This window comes from Macaca nemestrina, chromosome 7, assembly GCF_043159975.1.
Source record: "Macaca nemestrina isolate mMacNem1 chromosome 7, mMacNem.hap1, whole genome shotgun sequence".
In the NCBI taxonomy this organism is placed as follows: Eukaryota; Metazoa; Chordata; class Mammalia; order Primates; family Cercopithecidae; genus Macaca; species Macaca nemestrina.
This window is the reverse complement of record NC_092131.1, coordinates 146,683,429-146,701,905: the sequence shown is the minus strand read 5'-3', so window position 1 is coordinate 146,701,905 and position 18,477 is coordinate 146,683,429. Positions and strand designations below refer to the sequence as shown.

General features: G+C 41.9%; 1 protein-coding gene across 3 annotated transcripts in view; it reads right to left on the bottom strand.

Annotated features, from left to right (window-relative positions):
• The window catches only part of DNAAF4 (dynein axonemal assembly factor 4), a 66,951-nt gene that overhangs the window by 8,806 nt on the left and 39,668 nt on the right, over nucleotides 1-18,477 (bottom strand). For all 3 annotated transcript variants that reach the window (XM_011755084.3, XM_071066811.1, XM_071066810.1), the window contains exons 5-6: nucleotides 11,761-11,906; nucleotides 8,235-8,344 (exon numbers count right to left, since the gene is read on the bottom strand). In XM_011755084.3, coding sequence (XP_011753386.1) covers nucleotides 8,235-8,344; nucleotides 11,761-11,906 — 256 coding nt within the window. The remainder of the gene's footprint in view (nucleotides 1-8,234; nucleotides 8,345-11,760; nucleotides 11,907-18,477) is intronic.

The following is an 18,477-nucleotide window of genomic DNA, read 5'->3' as shown; positions in this document are numbered from 1 at the left end:
TTCCTTTCAATATAAAGCCAATTTGAATTGGGTTTTTTGGTTACTTGCAATGGATATACTCTTTCAGTTCAAATGTTCCAAAATTTTCTTCAAATAAAGGGATGTACACGATTAAAGGATCTCTTCAAAATGCAAAGTTTCTTTGTTTGTTTGTTCGTTTTTTGAGACAGAGTTTCACTCTTGTTGCCCAGGCTGGAGTGCAATGGTACAATCTTGGCTCGCTGCAATCTCCACCTCCCGGGTTCAAACGATTCTCTTGCCTCAGTCTCCTGAGTAGCTGGGATTACAGGTATGCACCGCCACACCTGGCTAATTTTGTATTTTTAGTAGAGATAGGGTTTCTCCATCTTGGTCAGACTGGTCTTGAACTCCTGACCTCAGGTGATCTGCCCGCCTCGGCCTCCCAAAGGGCTGGGATTACAGGCGTGAGCCGCCGCACCCGGCCTCTTTTTTATGTATAATTTCCACTTACAAAAATTTGAAAAAGTACATCAACAGGAAAATGGAAAATACTTTGCTGAAAATAAAAATGTCATATAAATATAACTTTGTATTCATGTTCATTCCGTTATACTGCATACTTTGCTGCTCTAGAATATTAAACATGTCAAAAGTAAACCTACAAAAGCAGCCAGTAAACTGAATAAAAGGTAAGATTACACCATTGTCACATCTAACTTGAGCTAAACTCAAGCTGAAAATAACTTGTACAAACTAGAAGAGCTAATTCTATGGGTAGTTTACATTTCTGAAATGCCTCATATCAGCGACGTTTCTGATTGCAAGTAACAGAACCACAACTCAAGTGGGCTTAAACAAGTAAGGAAATAAATTATCTCACATTTTTGAAGTCCATGGGATTAAGGCCCTTATAAAGAAGATTAAAAAAACAAAAATAAAAAGTCCAGAGGAAAGAAGCTCCAAGCCCAATCAGCAGCTCAAAGGTGTTATCAAGGCCGCAGGCTCCTTCCATCTGTCCATTCTACTGCACTCAGCAGGAACCACAATCAGGCTGATTTTCCTCATGGACATAATAGCCCAAGGTGCCACATACAGGCATAATACTCATTGGAAGAAAAGGTAACAGTATTTTCTGATATATGTTCCCTAAGAGAAAGAAAATCTTTTCCAGAAAATTCCCAGTTTACTTCCTTTCACCTCTCATTGACCAAAAGTACATACCCTTAAAACAAAAACACAAATAAAAACCAGTCTTTCTCTCCCTCAAACTCTCTTTTCCTTTATCCTTGCCTCCCTCCCTGCCTGCCCCCTGCCTGCCCCCTGCCCTGCCGCCATCTCTCTCTCTCTCTCTCCTCCTACCCCTTCCTCCCCAATTTGACTCCTCACTACTATATACTGCTGTTTAGAATGATTTTAAAAATTCAAAAACATGTCCATCTTTCCATGTTAAAAAATAAATACATTTTTACAGAGTATACATAATACATGGATTATTCTTACAGTATTCTCTCATAAGTGCTAGGATTTCTGAAACCAATTTCCTCCTACTTAGGTACATTTAGGGGGTCTTGTTTTCCAATACTTTTGCTTTTATAAAGAACATTATAATAAGTATTTTTGTATCTATATCTTTTTTCTTTTTAAAAGCAGGAATGCAACTAAAGCAATAATAATCTGTTGAAGTCAATGAGAATTTATCCCTGGACTTGGAATAGGGTCACTGTCCTAAATCACATGGGCAAGGGCTGCACACCTCAACAAAATACGAGCTCATCTAATAAGGATGAAGGGAGAGAATAAATGTTGGCTAGGTAATCTACAGTGTCTACACCGAACCTTATTTTTTAAACTGTGGTAAAATATATATAACGAAATTCACCATTTTAACCATTCTTAAATGTAAAATTCAGTGGCATTAACTACATTTACATTGTGCAACCATCATCACCATCCATATTCAGAACTTTTTCATCTTTTCAAATTGAGACTCCATACCCAGGAGTTAGGGAATAACCCTCCATTCCCCATCCGCTCTAGTCATTCACAACCACCATTTGACTTTCTGTCTCTATGAGTTTGACCACTCTAAGTATCTCACAAAAGTGAAATCATATGTTTGTCCTTTTGTGACTGGCCTATTTCACTTAGCATAATGTCTTCAAGGTTCATCCATGTTGTAGCATGTGACAGGACTTCCTCTCTTTTTAAAGCTGAAATAACACTGCATTGTTATGGATATAACACATTTTATTTATCCATTTATCCCTCAATGGACACTTGGGTTGCTTATATGTTTTGATATTGTGAATGTTATTGTTATGAACATGGTTGTATAAATATCTGTTTGTGTTCCTGCTTTTAATTCTTTTTTTTTTTTTTTTTTTTTTTTTGAGACGGAGTCTCGCTGTGTCTCCCAGGCTGGAGTGCAGTGGCGTGATCTCGGCTCACTGCAAGCTCCGCCTCCCGGGTTCACGCCATTCTCCCGCCTCAGCCTCCCAAGTAGCTGAGACTACAGGCGCCCGCCACCACGCCCGGCTAGTTTTTTGTATTTTTAGTAGAGACGGGGTTTCACCATGTTAGCCAGGATAGTCTCGATCTCCTGACCTCGTGATCCACCCGCCTCGGCCTCCCAAAGTGCTGGGATTACAGGCTTGAGCCACCGCGCCCGGCCCCTGCTTTTAATTCTTTTGGGTATACACCAAGAAGTGGAATTACTGGATCATATACTAATTCTATTTTAGGCCAGGCATGGTGGCTCACGCTTATAATCCCAGAACTTTGTGAGGCCAAGGTGAGCAGATGGCTTGGGCTTATGAGTTTGAGACCCTCCTAGGCAACATGGCAAAACCCTGGCTCTACAAGAAATATAAAAATTAGCTGGGCACAGTGGCTTGTGCCTGTGGTCCCAGCTACTTGGGAGGCTTAGGTGGGAGGATGGCTTGAACCTGAAGGGTAGAGGTTGCAGTGAGCCAAGTTCACACCACTACACTCCAGCCTGGGCTATAGAGCCAGACCTTATCTCAGAAAAAGGAAAAAAAAAATCTATTTTTATTATTATTTATTTATTTATTTATTTAGACGGAATTTAGCTCTTGTTGCCCAGGCTAGAATATAATGGCACGACCTTGGCTCACAGCAACCTCCGCCTCCCGGGTTCAAGCGATTCTCCTGCCTCAGCCTCCCAAGTAGCTGGGATTACAGGCATGCACCACCATGCCTGGCTAATTTTGTATTTTTAGTAGAGACAGGGTTTCTTCATGTTGGTCAGGCTGGTCTTGAACTCCTGACCTCAGGCAATGCGCATGCCTCGGCCTCCCAAAAGTGCTGGGATTACAGGCGTAAGCCATTGCGCCCGGCCCTATTTTTATTTTTTTGAGGTACCACAATACTGTTTCCCATAGCAACTGAATCATTCTATACCTCTACCAACAGTGCACAGGATTCTAATTTCTCCGCATCCTCACTAACACTTGTTATTTTCTGTTTTTTTTTTTTTTTTCTGAGTAGCCATCCTAATGGGTGTGAAGTGGCATTTCATAGTGGTTTTGATAGACCTTTCCCAAATGGTTAGTGATGTTAAACATCTTTTCATATTTACTAGCCATTTGTCTCTCTTCTTTGGAGAAAAACCTGTTTAAGTTCTTTGCCCATTATTATTATTTTTAAAAATTATTATTATTTTTTTGAGCAGAGTCTCTCTCCGTTGCCTAGGATGGAATTCAGTGGTGCCATCTCAGCTCACTGCAACCTCTACCTCCCAGGTTTAAGTGATTCTCACGCCTCTGAGACTCAGATTAGCTGGGATTACAGGTGTGAGCCACCACGGCCGACTAGTTTTTGTATTTTTAGTAGAGACAGGGTTTCACCATGATGGCCAACCTGGTCTCGAACTCCTGGCCTCAGGTGATCCACCTACCTTGGCCTGCCAAAAAGCTGGGATTACAGGCGTGAGCCACTTCACCTGGCCTCTTTGCCCATTTTTAAATTAGGTTATTTGTTTTGTTGTTGAGTAGTAGTTCATATATATTCTGGATCTGCAAATATTTTCTCTATTCTGTGGGTTGCCTTTTTACTCTATTTATAGTGTCTTCAATGCACAAAAGTTTTTTTTTTTTTTTTTTTTTTTTTTTTTTGAGACGGAGTCTCGCTCTGTAGCCCAGGCTGGAGTGCAGTGGCCGGATCTCAGCTCACTGCAAGCTCCGCCTCCCGGGTTCACGCCATTCTCCGGCCTCAGTCTCCAGAGTAGCTGGGACTACAGGCGCCCACCACCTCGCCCGGCTAGTTTTTTGTATTTCTTTAGTAGAGACGGGGTTTCACCGTGTTCGCCAGGATGGTCTCGATCTCCTGACCTCGTGATCCGCCCGTCTCGGCCTCCCAAAGTGCTGGGATTACAGGCTTGAGCCACCGCGCCCGGCCCAAAAGTTTTTAATTTTGATGTGGTCCAACTTAACCATTTTTTCTTTTGTTGCCTATGGTTTTGGTGTCATATCCAGGAAACGTTACCAAATCCAATGTAAGGAAGCACCCTGTGTTCTCTTCTAAGAGTTTTATAGTTTAGTCCTTACATTTAGGTCTTTTGATTTTGAGTTCTTTTTGTACATGGTGTTAGGAAAGGGCCCAATTCTTTTCCTTACTCTTTTTTTTTTTTTTTGATGGAGTCTTGCTCTGTCGCCCAGGCTGGAGTGCAGTGGCTCAATCTCGGCACACTGCAACCTCCGCCTCCTGGGTTCAAGCGATTCTCCTGCCTCCGCCTCTGAGTAGGTGGGATTATGGGCGCCCACCACCACACCCAGCTAATTTTTTTTTTTTTTTGAGACGGAGTTTCGCTCTTGTTGCCCAGGCTGGAGTGCAATGGCACGATCTCAGCTCACCGCAACCTCTGCCACCTGGGTTGAGGCAATTCTCCTGCCTCAGCCTCCTGATTAGCTGGGATTACAGGCACCTGCCACCACGCCCCGCTAATTTTTATAGTTTTGGTAGAGATGTGGTTGCGCCATGTTGGCCAGGCTGGTCTCAAAATCCTGACCTCAGGTGATTCACCCACCTTGGGCTCCCAAAGTGCTGGGATTACATAGGAGTGAGCCACTGTGACCGGCCAATTGTTATATTTTTAGTAGAGATGGGGTTTCACCATGTTGGCCACGCTGGTCTCAAAATCCTGACCTCAAGTAATCCGCCCACCTTGGCCTCTCAAAGTGCTGGGATTACAGGCATGAGCCACCGTGCCTGGCCAGAAATTTTCTTTTTATTTTCAGATGGAGTGTCACTGTGTTGCCCAGGCTGGAGTGCAGTGGCACAATTTCAGCTCACTGCAACCTCAACCTCCCAGGTTCAATCAATTATCCTGCCTCAGCCTCCCGAGTAGCTGGGATTACAGGCATGCGCCACCACACCCAGCTAATTTTGTACTTTCAGTAGAGACGGGGTTTCTACTTGTCGTTCAGTCTGGTCTCAAACTCCTGACCTCAGGTGATCCACCTGCCTTAGCCTCCCAAAGTGCTGGGATTACAGGCGTGAGCCACCACGCCCGGCCCTATTACCTTGTTCTTATCCATGTTATTGTACTTCCCACACAGTGTTTTAAGTATTTGTGTATGTCTCTCTCCTCCTGATTTCTGTTGTTCAGTGCCTATAGTCTGGCAAATAGCAAGCAATCAATAATTGCTTATTTAATAGCTGAATAAATGAATAGGAAGGAAGAAAGGAAGAAGAGAAAGAGGAGGAAAGATTATATATGGTATTACTCTTGGGAGTTAGAAGAGCCAACCTGTCAGTTCCAGGCTTCTAACCTTCAGAAAAATTGCCAACTCTAGCTAAACGCCACAAAACAATTCCTGGTGTTGTAACAGACAAGAGAAAAGACCAAGAAAAAGGAAAAAGAAAAGAAAAATACAGATATTGTGGTAGACAGATAATGCCCCCTGCCCCCCAAAAAAGATGTCCATATTCTAATCCCAGAACCTACGAATGTTACCTAACGTGGCAAAAAGGACCTTGCAGATGTGATTAAGTTAAAGAGCTCGATGGAGAGAGTACCCTGGATGATGTAGGTGGGATTTATATAAACACAAGAGGCCTTATAAAAGAAAGAAGGAGGCGGGAGAGTCAGAAAAGGAGAAGAGACCATGGAAGCAGAGCTCAGAAGAATGCAATCAGTGGCTGGGGAGCCACAATCCAAGGAATGCAAATAGCTTAGAAGCTGGAAATTTAAGAAAATAGCTTTTCTCCTAGAGCCTTCGAAAGGAATGCAACTGATACCTAATTTTAGCCCAGTAAAACTCATTTTGGACTTCTGAACTACAGAACTATAGATAATAAATTTGTGGGGGTTTTGTTTGTTTGTTTGTTTGTTTTTTTTGAGACGGAGTCTTGCTCTGTCACCCAGGCTGGAGTGCAGTGGCCGGATCTCAGCTCACTGCAAGCTCCGCCTCCCGGGTTTACGCCATTCTCCTGCCTCAGCCTCCCGAGTAGCTGGGACTACAGGCGCCCGCCACCTCGCCCGGCTATTTTTTTTGTATTTTTTAGTAGAGACGGGGTTTCACCGTGTTAGCCGGGATCGTCTCTCGATCTCCTGACCTCGTGATCCGCCCGTCTCGGCCTCCCAAAGTGCTGGGATTACAGGCTTGAGCCACCGCGCCCGGCCATTTGTGTTGTTTTAAGCCACAAACTTTGTGGTAGTTTGTTATAGAAGCAATAGGAAAATAAACACAGAATCATATATGATGAAATATAATAAATAATATCTATAGCTGCCTCAAAATATGAACACAAACTGCCACTCAGAATATACCAGAATTCACTGTTTTTGATCAGTATGTTAAAATATTCATGGCCAGGTGCAGTGGCTCACGCCTGTAATCCCAGCACTTTGGGAGGCTGAGGTAGGCGGATCACCTGAGGTCAGGAGTTTGAGACCTGCCTGGCCAACATGGTGAAACCCCGTCTCTACTAAAAATACAAAAATTAGTTGGGCGTGGTGGCAGGCGCCTGTAATCCCAGCTACTCGGGAGGCTGAGGCAGGAGAATCGCTTGAACCTGGGAGGTGGAGGTTGCATTGAGCCAAGATTATGCCATCACACTCCAGCCTGGGGGACAAGAGCGAGACTTGGTCTCAAAAAAAAAAAAAAAAAAAAAAAAAAAAAAAAAAAATCCATATACAAATGAATGAATAAAATGACTGCCCAGATATAAGATAATTTCTGGGATAATATGGTAATCTTCTTTGTGTTTGAGCCACTGACCTGAAAGGCAGTAAAATGGTCCTCTTTTAAAAATGGATTTGAATAGTTCCCACACCGGGGCTCATGCCTGTAATCCCAGCACTTTGGGAGATCGAGGTGGACGAATCACTAGAGGTCATGAGTTCGAGACCAGCTTGACCAACATGGTGAAATCCCGTCTCTACTAAAAATACAAAAAATATTAGCTGGGTGTAGTGGTGGATGCCTGTAATCCAAGAGTAAAACCATAGACTTGGGAGGCTGAGGCAGAAGAACTGCTTGAATCTGGGGGGTAGAGGTTGCAGTGAGCTGAGATTGCACCACTACACTCCAGCTTGGGTGACAGAATGAGACTCTATCTAAAAAAAAAAATAAAATAAATAAAATAAATGGATAAGAATAATCAAAACAGCTCTAGATTTGCAAAAAATCTGTTTTTATGGGAGACATCAGGAAGGACTTATGTCAAATGTAAAAGGCATTTAAAAGGAATTTTAATAAGCATTCCAAAAGATGTAATTTTTTTTTCATTTTTATGACATTTAAATAAAAAAATAAAATTAGAGCCTCATTGCCTTGTTATCTGACTTTTTAAATATGGAGGCCCTGTCTACCTTATTTGCTTATTTGGATTATCTTTCTGCAACAACACACAAACAGACAAAATATCTAGAGAATGTGATAACTACTTTTTTTGTTCAAAGACAGGGTCTCACTCTGTTGCCCAGACTGGAGTGCACTGGCCAATCATAGCTCACTACCGCCATGAACTCCTGAGCTTAAGGGATCCTCCCGCCTCAGCCTTCCGAGTAGCTGGGACTACAGGTGCTCACCATAACGCCAGGCTAATGTTTTATTTTGTTTGTTTTTTTGTAGAGACAAAATCTCACTTTGTTGCCCAGGCTGGTCTTGAACTTCTGGCTTCAAGTGATCATCCCACCTCGGCCTCCCAAAGGGCTGGGATTATAGGCATGAGCTACCATACTCGTCCTGTGATAACTACTAATGTCTTCATACATGATAAAGCTCATGATCAGAGTTCAAACAACTTACTTTCCTTTATCTTTCAACCATTCGGGATTCTTTTCTTCTTCTTTTAAATCGCAAAGTTCAGGAATGTCAGTATTCATTGCTCTTCGTGCCTCAGCTTGTTTGTGTAGCCACTAGAATGAGAAAGAAGTCCTATGAAGAATAAAAAGGTCTTTTTTTTAAATTAACATTTCCTTTTAGATTTTCCATCTTCCTCCAGTGGATGGAAATATTATTTGTTATGCACTGAATGTTTGTGTCTTCCCCACTTCTCCTCCAAATTGATATACTGAAGCCTTAACCATCAATGTGAATCAGTATTTGGAAGTGGGGCCTCTGAGAGGTAATTAGGTTTAGGTCATGAGAGGAGAGCCTCCAGAATGAGTTTACTTTCCTTATAAGAAGAAAGAGATCAGAGCTCCCTCACCCACTATGAGGACACAGTGAGAAAGTGGTTGTCTACAGGTTCTGATGAGGGCTCCTACCAAGAACCATGCTGGCACCCTGATCTTAGATTTCCCAGCCTCCAGAACTATGAGAAATGACTCTTCATTGTTTAAGCCACCCAGTCTATGGTATTTTATTTATAGCAGCCAGAGCAGATTAACATACTATTTGATAATGGTAACTTTTTTTTTTTTTTTTTGTCTTGCTCTGTCACCCAGGCTGGAGTGCAAGTGGCACAATCTTGGCTCACTGCAACCTCCACCTCCCAGGTTCAAGTGATTCTCCTGCCTTAGCCTCCCGAGTAGCTGGGATTACAGGCGTGTGCCACCATGACCAGCTAATGTTTGTATTTCTAGTAGAGACGAGGTTTCACTATTTTGGCCAGGCTGGCATTGAACACGTGACCTCATGACCACCCACCTCGGCCTCCCAAAGTGCTGGGATTACAGGCATGAGCCACCCCACCTGGCCGACGATGGTGATGTTAATCTTGCAATATTTATACATTGTTAAACTTTTTTTTTTTTTTTTTTTTGAGACATAGTCTCACTCAGTTGCCCAGGCTGGAGTACAGTGGCACGATCTCGGTTCACTGTACCCTCCACCTCCCGGGTGCAAGCGATTCTTCTGCCTCAGCCTCCTGAATAGCTGGGACTACAGGCATGCACCACCATGCCCAGCTAATTTTTTGTATTTTTAGTAGAGACGGGGTTTCACCATATTGGCCAGGCTGGTCTTGAACTCCTGACCTTGTGATCCACCCGCCTTGGCCTCCCAAAGTGCTGGGCTTACAGGCTTGAGCCACCATGACCGGCCTTAAACTTTTTTTAAACCTCATTAGCTGGTTGAAATATAATAGATAGAAGTTTCTAGCCAAATTTCTTGTTTTCTGGGAGTTCATGTGATATTATTATTATTATTATTATTTTTCCTGAGATGGAGTCACACTCTGTCCTCCAGGGCTGGAGTGCAGTGGCATGATCTCAGCTCACCGTAACCTCCGCCTCCTGGATTCAAGCAATTCTCCTGTCTCAGTCTACTGAATAGCTAGGATTACAGGCATGTGCCAGCACGCCTGGCTAATTTTTGTATTTTTAGTAAAGATGGGGTTTCACCATATTGGCCAGGCTGGTCTCGAATTCTTGCCCTTGTGATCTGCCCACCTCGGCCTCCCAAAGTGCTGGTATTACAGGCGTGAGCCACCATGCCCAGCCCATGTGATTATTATTTTGCCTTTCTTCGTTATAGTATTTTCATTCTTCTATACTGAAAAATATACAGAAGGTCACTTGAGCCCAAGAGTTCAAGGCTACAGTGAGCCATGATTGCCCCACTGTACTCCAGTCTGGGCAGCAGAGCAAGACCCCAACTCTAAAAAAATAAAAAGGGGTGTGTGTGTGTATGTGTATAAACACAATTTAAAAATAATTCTAACTGTATAATTATAGAAATGTTACAAATACAGAAAATACATTGTTTAATAATACAAAAAAATTAATATTTATATTGTCATTGACTTTTTTTTTTTTTTTTTTTTTTTTTTGAGACGGAGTCTCGCTGTGTCTCCCAGGCTGGAGTGCAGTGGCGTGATCTCGGCTCACTGCAAGCTCCGCCTCCCGGGTTCACGCCATTCTCCCGCCTCAGCCTCCCAAGTAGCTGAGACTACAGGCGCCCGCCACCACGCCCGGCTAGTTTTTTGTATTTTTAGTAGAGACGGGGTTTCACCATGTTAGCCAGGATAGTCTCGATCTCCTGACCTCGTGATCCACCCGCCTCGGCCTCCCAAAGTGCTGGGATTACAGGCTTGAGCCACCGCGCCCGGCCGACTTTTTTTTTTTTTTGAGATGGAGTTTCGCTCTTTCACCCAGGCTGGAGTGAAATGGTGCAATCTTGGCTCATTGCAACTTCCACCCCCTGGGTTCAAGTGATTCTACTGCCTCAGCCTCCCGAGTAGCTGGCAGATGCCTGCCACCACACCAGGCTAATTTTTGTATTTTTAGTAGCGATGGGGTTTCACCATGTTGGCCAGGCTGGTCTCAAACTCCTGACCTCAGGTGATCCACCCGCCTCGGCCTCCCAAAGTGCTAGGATTACAGGCGTGAGCCACCGTGCCCGGCTTGTCATTATGTCTTAAGGATCTTCTTATATCTACAATTTTTCAATTGAAAGATGTGTCAATTCAGACTTTCAGTTAAAAAATGCAATTCTTGGCCGGATGCGGTGGCTCAAGTGCTGGGATTACAGGCATGAGCCACCGCATCCAGCCAAAACAATGTAGTTCTTAGTGCTAATATAACTAAATATACAACATTTGAAATCCAGGGCTTAGGAATTTATACATGGATGGAAGATATTAATTCCAAAATGTCACATTACAAATACCTGTTATTAGAAATAATTAGTTGTAATGATATATTAATAATTTCCAAATATCTTCTTTCCAAACACATACTGATCCAGAGTTTATATGTCTATTAACATTATAGAAAATGATGTATTTGATAAAATAAATGGCAAGTACAGTAGTGTATCTCTTGGAATAAATAATACTGTACTCTATATATATACATATATATATATGTAAGTTTTTCATTGTTTTGTGATGAAGTCTCACTCTATCACCCAAGCTGGGGTGCAGTGGCAAGATCTCAGTTCAGGGCAACCCCTGACTCCCCGGTTCAAGCAATTCTTCTGCCTCAGCCTCCCAAGTGGCTGGAATTACAGGTATGCACCACCACCACGTCTGGCTAATTTTTTGTATTTTTAGTACAGATGGGGTTTCCCCATGTTAGTCAGGTTGGTCTCGAACTCCTGACCTCAAGTGATCCACCCATCTTGGCCTCCCAAAGTGCTGGGATTACAGGTGTGAGCCACTGTGCCCGGCCTACTGTACATATATTAAATCAGTGTTCTCTTATCACTATTCTGGAGCCAAAAAAAATCTGCAAAATATATTTTCTCATAAGGAAATTCTAAAATATATTAATGACATTATTTATTTAGTGTAATAAATACTTAAGAAACGCAGAACCAGTACTAATTTCAGTAGATGAAATAAAAATAAAGTATTTTCATTTGTGGTAACTACAGTAAGTATATCTACCTCCTCCTCTTCTGCTACTTGTGATTCACGAAGAGCTGTTGGGAATACTCGAGGGGTAAAGTTGATTTTAATACTGCCAACAGAGCGAGGAGCAGGAATACTGTCTTCCTTTAACTTCTCAGTAAATATATTTTCTGAATTTCTCCCTTCAAAAACAATGGTAGCAAGCAAGTCACTTATTTCTCATTTTCTAGTTAACCATCAACTGCCTTTTAATTACACATCAAAGCTAACCCCCAAGTCCTAAACAAATAAATCAAATATATTTTCTGCAAGAAAAAAATGCAAAGTTTAGCACTGATAATACGGCAGCCAATGACCTACCTGCTCTTTATCAATGGCCTCAGCTACTTTTCTGGGGTTCTCTTTGTAAAACCAGTGTTTAATTCACATCAACTCTAAGGGAAGATACTTTAGGTAACTCAACATCGACTCTAGAGAAGGGCACATAGGCAAAACCACCACTGCCAATACCACCTCTATCTCCTTACACTCCATAGCAATATCTCCTATATACATTATCTCCTATATGCTTTCTTACAAAAGTGTAAGAAGTTTTAGCCATCAAAGAAAACGAATGAGAATTGGTGGCAACGATGGGCACAGCGGCTCATGTCTGTAATCCCAGCACTCTGGGAGGCCAAGGCGGGCCAATCACCTGAGGTCAGGAGTTCAAGACCAGCCTGGCCAACACAGTGAAACCCTGTCTCCACTAAAAATATAAAAATTAACCAGGCCTGTGGCGTGCACCTGTAATCCCAGCTACCTGGGAGGCTGAGGCAAGAGATTTGCTTGAACCTAGCAGGCAGAGGTTGCAGTTAGCCGAGATCGCGTGTTGGAGACTCCGTCTCCAACAAACAAGCAACAAAAACTTGGAAAGGGTCTTGACTAGACATTTCAAAGGACTGGGTCAAGGAGGGAAAAAGCCCTCTTAGACCCAAACATGAAAGCCAAATAATGTGATAACAGAGGTGATCCCATCTGCCAGGATGGCCTTGTGGAACACAGTTGTTGAGTACTGTTGCATAACAAAGTATTACATTAAAGAGAACTAAATTTTTATCTTTATTTGATCTGCACATTTGGGGCTTTATTTTACAATGCTTGGCTTGAACCTACCTAATACAAGGTCCCAATAATTTTATATCCAAGTTAACTGCTGCTCACTCATAAAGGCAAAAGACATTTCTAGGTATGTAAGAACTCAGCCAACACTACCTAGTCATCTTTTCTGAATACATTACTCAAAGAAATGTTCCAGAACACAGAGAAATAACATTAAGAACCCAGGAGTGGGGAACTTGAGAGCAAAATGAAAAAGAATGGGTTTTCTAAAGCAGTGGAGAACACACCAAAAATGTTGTAAATAGTATTCTTTTTTTTTTTTTTTTTAAGAGACAGGGTTATTACTCTCACGTAGGCTGGAGTGCAGTGATGCAATCACAGCACACTGCAGCCTTGAACCCCTTGGCTCAAGCAATCCTCCCATCTCAGCCTCTCAAGAGCTGGGACTACAGGTGTACACCACCATGCATGGCTAATTTTTTGTTTGTATGCTTTTTTGTAGAGATGGGGTCTTGTTTTGTTGCCCAGGCTGGTCTTGAACTCCTGGGCTCAAGCAGTCCTCCCATTTTGGCCTCTCAAAGTGCTGAGATTATAGGTGTGAGCTACCACACCCAGCCTGTAAATAATAGTTTTAAATAGTAATACAAAAGAAGGAAAATAGGTCTTGGCGCCGCGGCTCACACCTGTAATCCTAGCACTTTGGGAGGCTGAGGCAGGTGGATCACTTGAGGTCAGGAGTTGGAGACCAGCTTGGCCAATATGGTGAAACCTCATCTGTACTAAAAATACAAAAAGTTAGTCAGGCGTAGTGACGGGTACCTGTAATCCCAGCTACTTGGGAAGCTGAGGCAGGAGAATCACTTGAACCTGGGAGGCAGAGGCTGCAGTGAGCCAAGATTATGCCACTGCACTCCAGCCTGGACAACAGAGCAAGTCTCACCAAAAAAAAAAAAAAAAAAAAAAAAGAAAAGATAAAAGAAAAGAAAAAAAAGAAGGAAAATAGAATAGAAAGTGAAAACGAAGTATACTTCATTTTACTTCAGATTACTAATAATACTAATGATTAATACGATATAGAACATGCAGGAAATCATCACTATTATCCCATGAGAAGAACTAAAAAAACTATTTTGCTACAGAAAAACAAATCTTTATGCGTTTATAAAAAATATTAAAGTGACCACTAGTTACAGTAAAAATAAGAAATATAATTTCCAAACTCGTGTATCTAATTTACAAACTCTTCTATTTGCTATTTGCAAATTGCAAAACACAAAAAAGAAATTTGCTGTTTGTAGCAACACAGGTTAAAACTTTTACTACAAAGTTTTACATGCAATTTTATGAAAAGGTAAACTGTTATGAACACATACAAATTCTTAATAAAAAATAAATAAAAGGTTCAATATATAGTTCAGTTTCAAAAGTAAGTAAAGGAAAGGCCTCATCACCGAATTTAAAGCCAGGGTCATCTCAAAAGTGAACACAAAGCTGTTTGGAAAGATTTTAGATGCAAATAGATTAATATCAATGGCTGGAGAATGGAAATTTAATGCTGATATAGGTACAGAGGTAGGAAGGTGTAAATGAAACTAGAATCATAGAAGGGTGGCACCTCCCGGCTTCAAGCGATTTTCCTGCCTCAGCCTCTCGAGTAGCTGGGATTACAGATGTGCACCACCATGCCCGGCTAGTTTTTTTGTATTTTTAGTAGACACGGGTTTCACCATGTTGGCCAGGCTGGTCTCGAACTCCTGACCTCATGATCCACCCACCTCGGCCTCCCAAAGTGCTGGGTTTATAGGCGTGAGCCACCGTGCCCAGTGGGCGTCACTCTTAGTGAAAAGGATGCTTATACGATCTCTGCTCACTAGTCTTAGAAAGTAAAGCTTGGAAAAAAGTCTCTTGTAAGAAATTGAAGCTCCAGGTATTCCTCATCAACAAGTCTTTTGTAAAAAAGAATATATGATATTTCCTCAAACATACACACAAAGAAGTTTTTGCAGAAGATTAGTGGTCAGGTAAAAAAGCACAATTCGCAAGAGGAAACAATCCAGTATGAGGAACAATCAGCAGACACAACAAATCAGACGACTGGCTCCCTAAGATTTTGAAATAGCACAACAATCTGAAAGAGATGAATCTTTTTAAACATACCTACTTAAAGACAGTAAAGACAGGCTAGCATCAATAATGAAAACTAAGAAGCTAGTGACAAAGAACAGAGAGGTGTGAAAAAAGACAGAACTTTCAAAATGAAAAATATTGTCACTGAAATTAAAAACATCTTGAACAAGTTTAAAATAAAATTAGTCATGGTTAAAGAAAATTTATAAACTAGAAGATAGATCTGAGGATATTAGACAGAATATAGCTGAGGAAGATAAAGAGAATACAAGAAAGTTGGCCAGGTGAGGTGACTCACGCCTGTAATCCCAGCATTTTGGGAGGCCAAGACAGGTGGATCGCTTGAGGTCAGGAGTTCAAGATCAGCATGGCCAAAATGGTGAAACCCTGTGTTTACTAAAAATACAAAAATTAGCCTGGTGTGGTGGTGTACATCTGTAGTCCCAGCTACTAAGGAGGCTGAGGCAGGAGAATTGCTTGAACCCAGGAGGCAGAGGTTACAGTGAGCTGAGATTGTACCAGCCTGGATGACAGAGCAAGATTCCATCTCAAAAAAAAGAAAAACATCTGTATAATTTAAAAATATATACTGAAAACAAGAGAATACAATAATGTAATATTTGTTTGTTTTTGTTTTTGTTTTTGAGACAGAGTCTCACTCTGTCACTCAGGCTAGAGTGCAGTGGCGCGATCTCGGCTCACTGCAGCCTCTGCCTCCTGGGTTCAAGCAATTCTCATGCCTCAGTCTCCCAAGTAGCTGGGATTACAGCTGTGTGCCACCACAGCCAGCTAATTTTTGTATTTTTAGTAGAGATGGGATTTCACCATGTTGGCCAGGCTGGTCTTGAACTCCTGGCCTCAAGTAATTTGCCCACCTCAGCCTCCCAAAGTGCTTGAGATTACAGGAGTGAACCAAGAAGGTAAATTACCAGTCAAGAAGGTAATATTTGAAGACAATAGTTTTGAAATTCCCAGAATTGATGAATGACAAAGTTCTTTGAGTGACAGTATGCTCCAAGTTATGATATTATGAGACAAATAAATAAATATAAAATTGAACTTATACTAATGAACCCATAATATACCAAGGGGAAGAATTTTAAAACAACCAGAAACAAAGGATAGATTACTTTATTAAGAATCAAAGGCCGGGCGCGGTGGCTCACGCCTGTAATCCCAGCACTTTGGGAGGCCGAGGCGGGCGGATCACAAGGTCAGGAGATCGAGACCATCCTGGCTAACACGGTGAAACCCCGTCTCTACTAAAAATGCAAAAAATTAGCCGGGCGAGGCGGCGGGCGCCTGTAGTCCCAGCTACTCGGGAGGCTGAGGCAGGAGAATGGCGTGAACCCGGGAGGCGGAGCTTGCAGTGAGCCGAGATCGCGCCACTGCACTCCAGCCTGGGCGACTAAGCGAGACTCTGTCTCAAAAAAAAAAAAAAAAAAAAAAAAGAATCAAGCTAGATCAACTGGACTCCATCCTGGGTGACAGGGTAAGATCCTGTCTCAAAAAAAAGAACAATATTAGAAATTAGTAAATTATATAACTATAGATAAAGTAGGGATAAGCAAATGAAAACTTTATGGAAATGAATTTGAAAAGATAAAACGCACAATTTAGAAGACAAATTACCAAAATTGACTTTGGAAAATTTCAATAATCAATAACTATTATAGAAACTAAATCTATTAAAAAAAAAAACAAAAAAACACCAGACCTAGACAGTTGTAGGGGAAGTTTTACTAAACTTTAAAACAACAGATATTTCTCTTATCTAACTATATTGTTTCAAATAGTAGAAAAAGAAAAATGCTCTATAGTATATGGGTCTGGTATAATTTTGTATAAAATCTAGACAAGAACAGTATGAGGAATGAAAAACATAACTAAATCTCAATATGAAGATAAATGTGACAATTGCTTATAAAATATTAGCAAATTTTTTAAAAAGCATATATATATATATATTTTTTTTCAATCTAAATGACTTTTTCTTTGTTTTTTTGAGACAAGGTCTCACTCTGTTGCCCACACTGGAGTGCAGTGGTGTGATCTTGGCTCACTGCAGCCTCTGTCTCCTGGGTTCAAGTGATTCTCCTGCCTCAGCCTCCTGAGTAGTTGGGACTACAGGCGCACGCCACCACGCCTGGCTAAGTTTTGTATTTTTAGTAGAGACAGGGTTTCGCCATGTTGCCCAGGGTGGTCTGGAACTCCTCACCTCAGGTGATCCACCCACCTCCGCCTCCCAAAGTGCTGGGAATACAGGAGTGAGCCACCATGCCCAGCCTCTAAAAGACTTTTCAACATGCCAAGCCTCACTGTTAAAGTAGTAAAGACATATAACCTGGTGGAATTAGCACAGGTTTCAGATGCAGAACAGATCTGGGTTCAAATTCTGCAAGTTTACTTATTCATAGTTATCTTTTTTTCCTGAACATCTATTTCCTCTAAAATAAGAACAGGAGCACTTAGACTGAAGTGTTGTGAAGACTGAGTGACCCAAGCAATAAAATCCCCTGGCACATAGTAGTCACTTAATAAATGTTAATTATTATTATTATATATGTGATTTTATACTAAAATGTTATAGGAATTCAATAATTACTTATGTAAGGAAAATACTAAATATTTCTTTTTCTCTCTTTTTGAGATGGAGTTTCACTCTTGTTGCCCAGGCTGGAGTGCAATGGCACGATCTCGCCTCACTGCAACCTCCACCTCCTGGGTTCAAGCGATTCTCCTGCCTCAGCACCTCCCAAGTAGCTGGGATTACAGGCGTCCACCACCATGCCTGGCTAGTTTTGTATTTTTAGTAGAGACAGGGTTTCTCCATGTTGGTCAGGCTGGTCTTGAACACCCGACTTCAGGTGATCTGCCCGCCTCAGCCTCCCAAGTTCTGGGATTACAGGCACGAGCCACTGCGCCCGGTGGAAAATGCATCCAAAACAAAGTTTAATATTCTAAAATTAGATAAAACCAAACTTGTAGCTTTCACTATAGAATTATATTCATTGGGAGATAGGAGGGAAAATGGCAGATAGGAGACAGGATTAACATGCAGCTGTCACTTGGATGGGCAGAACAGTATATGGAGACTCACATTGTGAACTTTTACTCTAAGAATCACTTCAGGAACACCGCAAGAAACACTGCAGGAAAACTGAAAGAATTCACAGACCCTTTGAAAGAAGTGGCTTGCTGCTGCCAATGCCACAAGACAGCTGAAAAACTGAGTTCCCAAAGTGTGAGGGAGGAAAAGGTCAGTCTATGAACATACATCCCCACTGGGGAACCTGAAAATCCAGATCACAGGGGAAGGATTTAACTTTACCCTGAGCCAAAATAGATTTAGGGAGCTGAGCAAAATATAGAAGTAGAAGAAGCAACAGGAAGAGCCCTGTAGGCACTTCCATCCCCAGGTGGAGTCCAAAGCAGCCATTCCTGGCCTGATCTCACAGAGGTCCTTGGAGAAGGGAAGGCAGCCAGTGGAAATGAGGCGGGACCGCAGGGTGAAGGAAGCTTGCA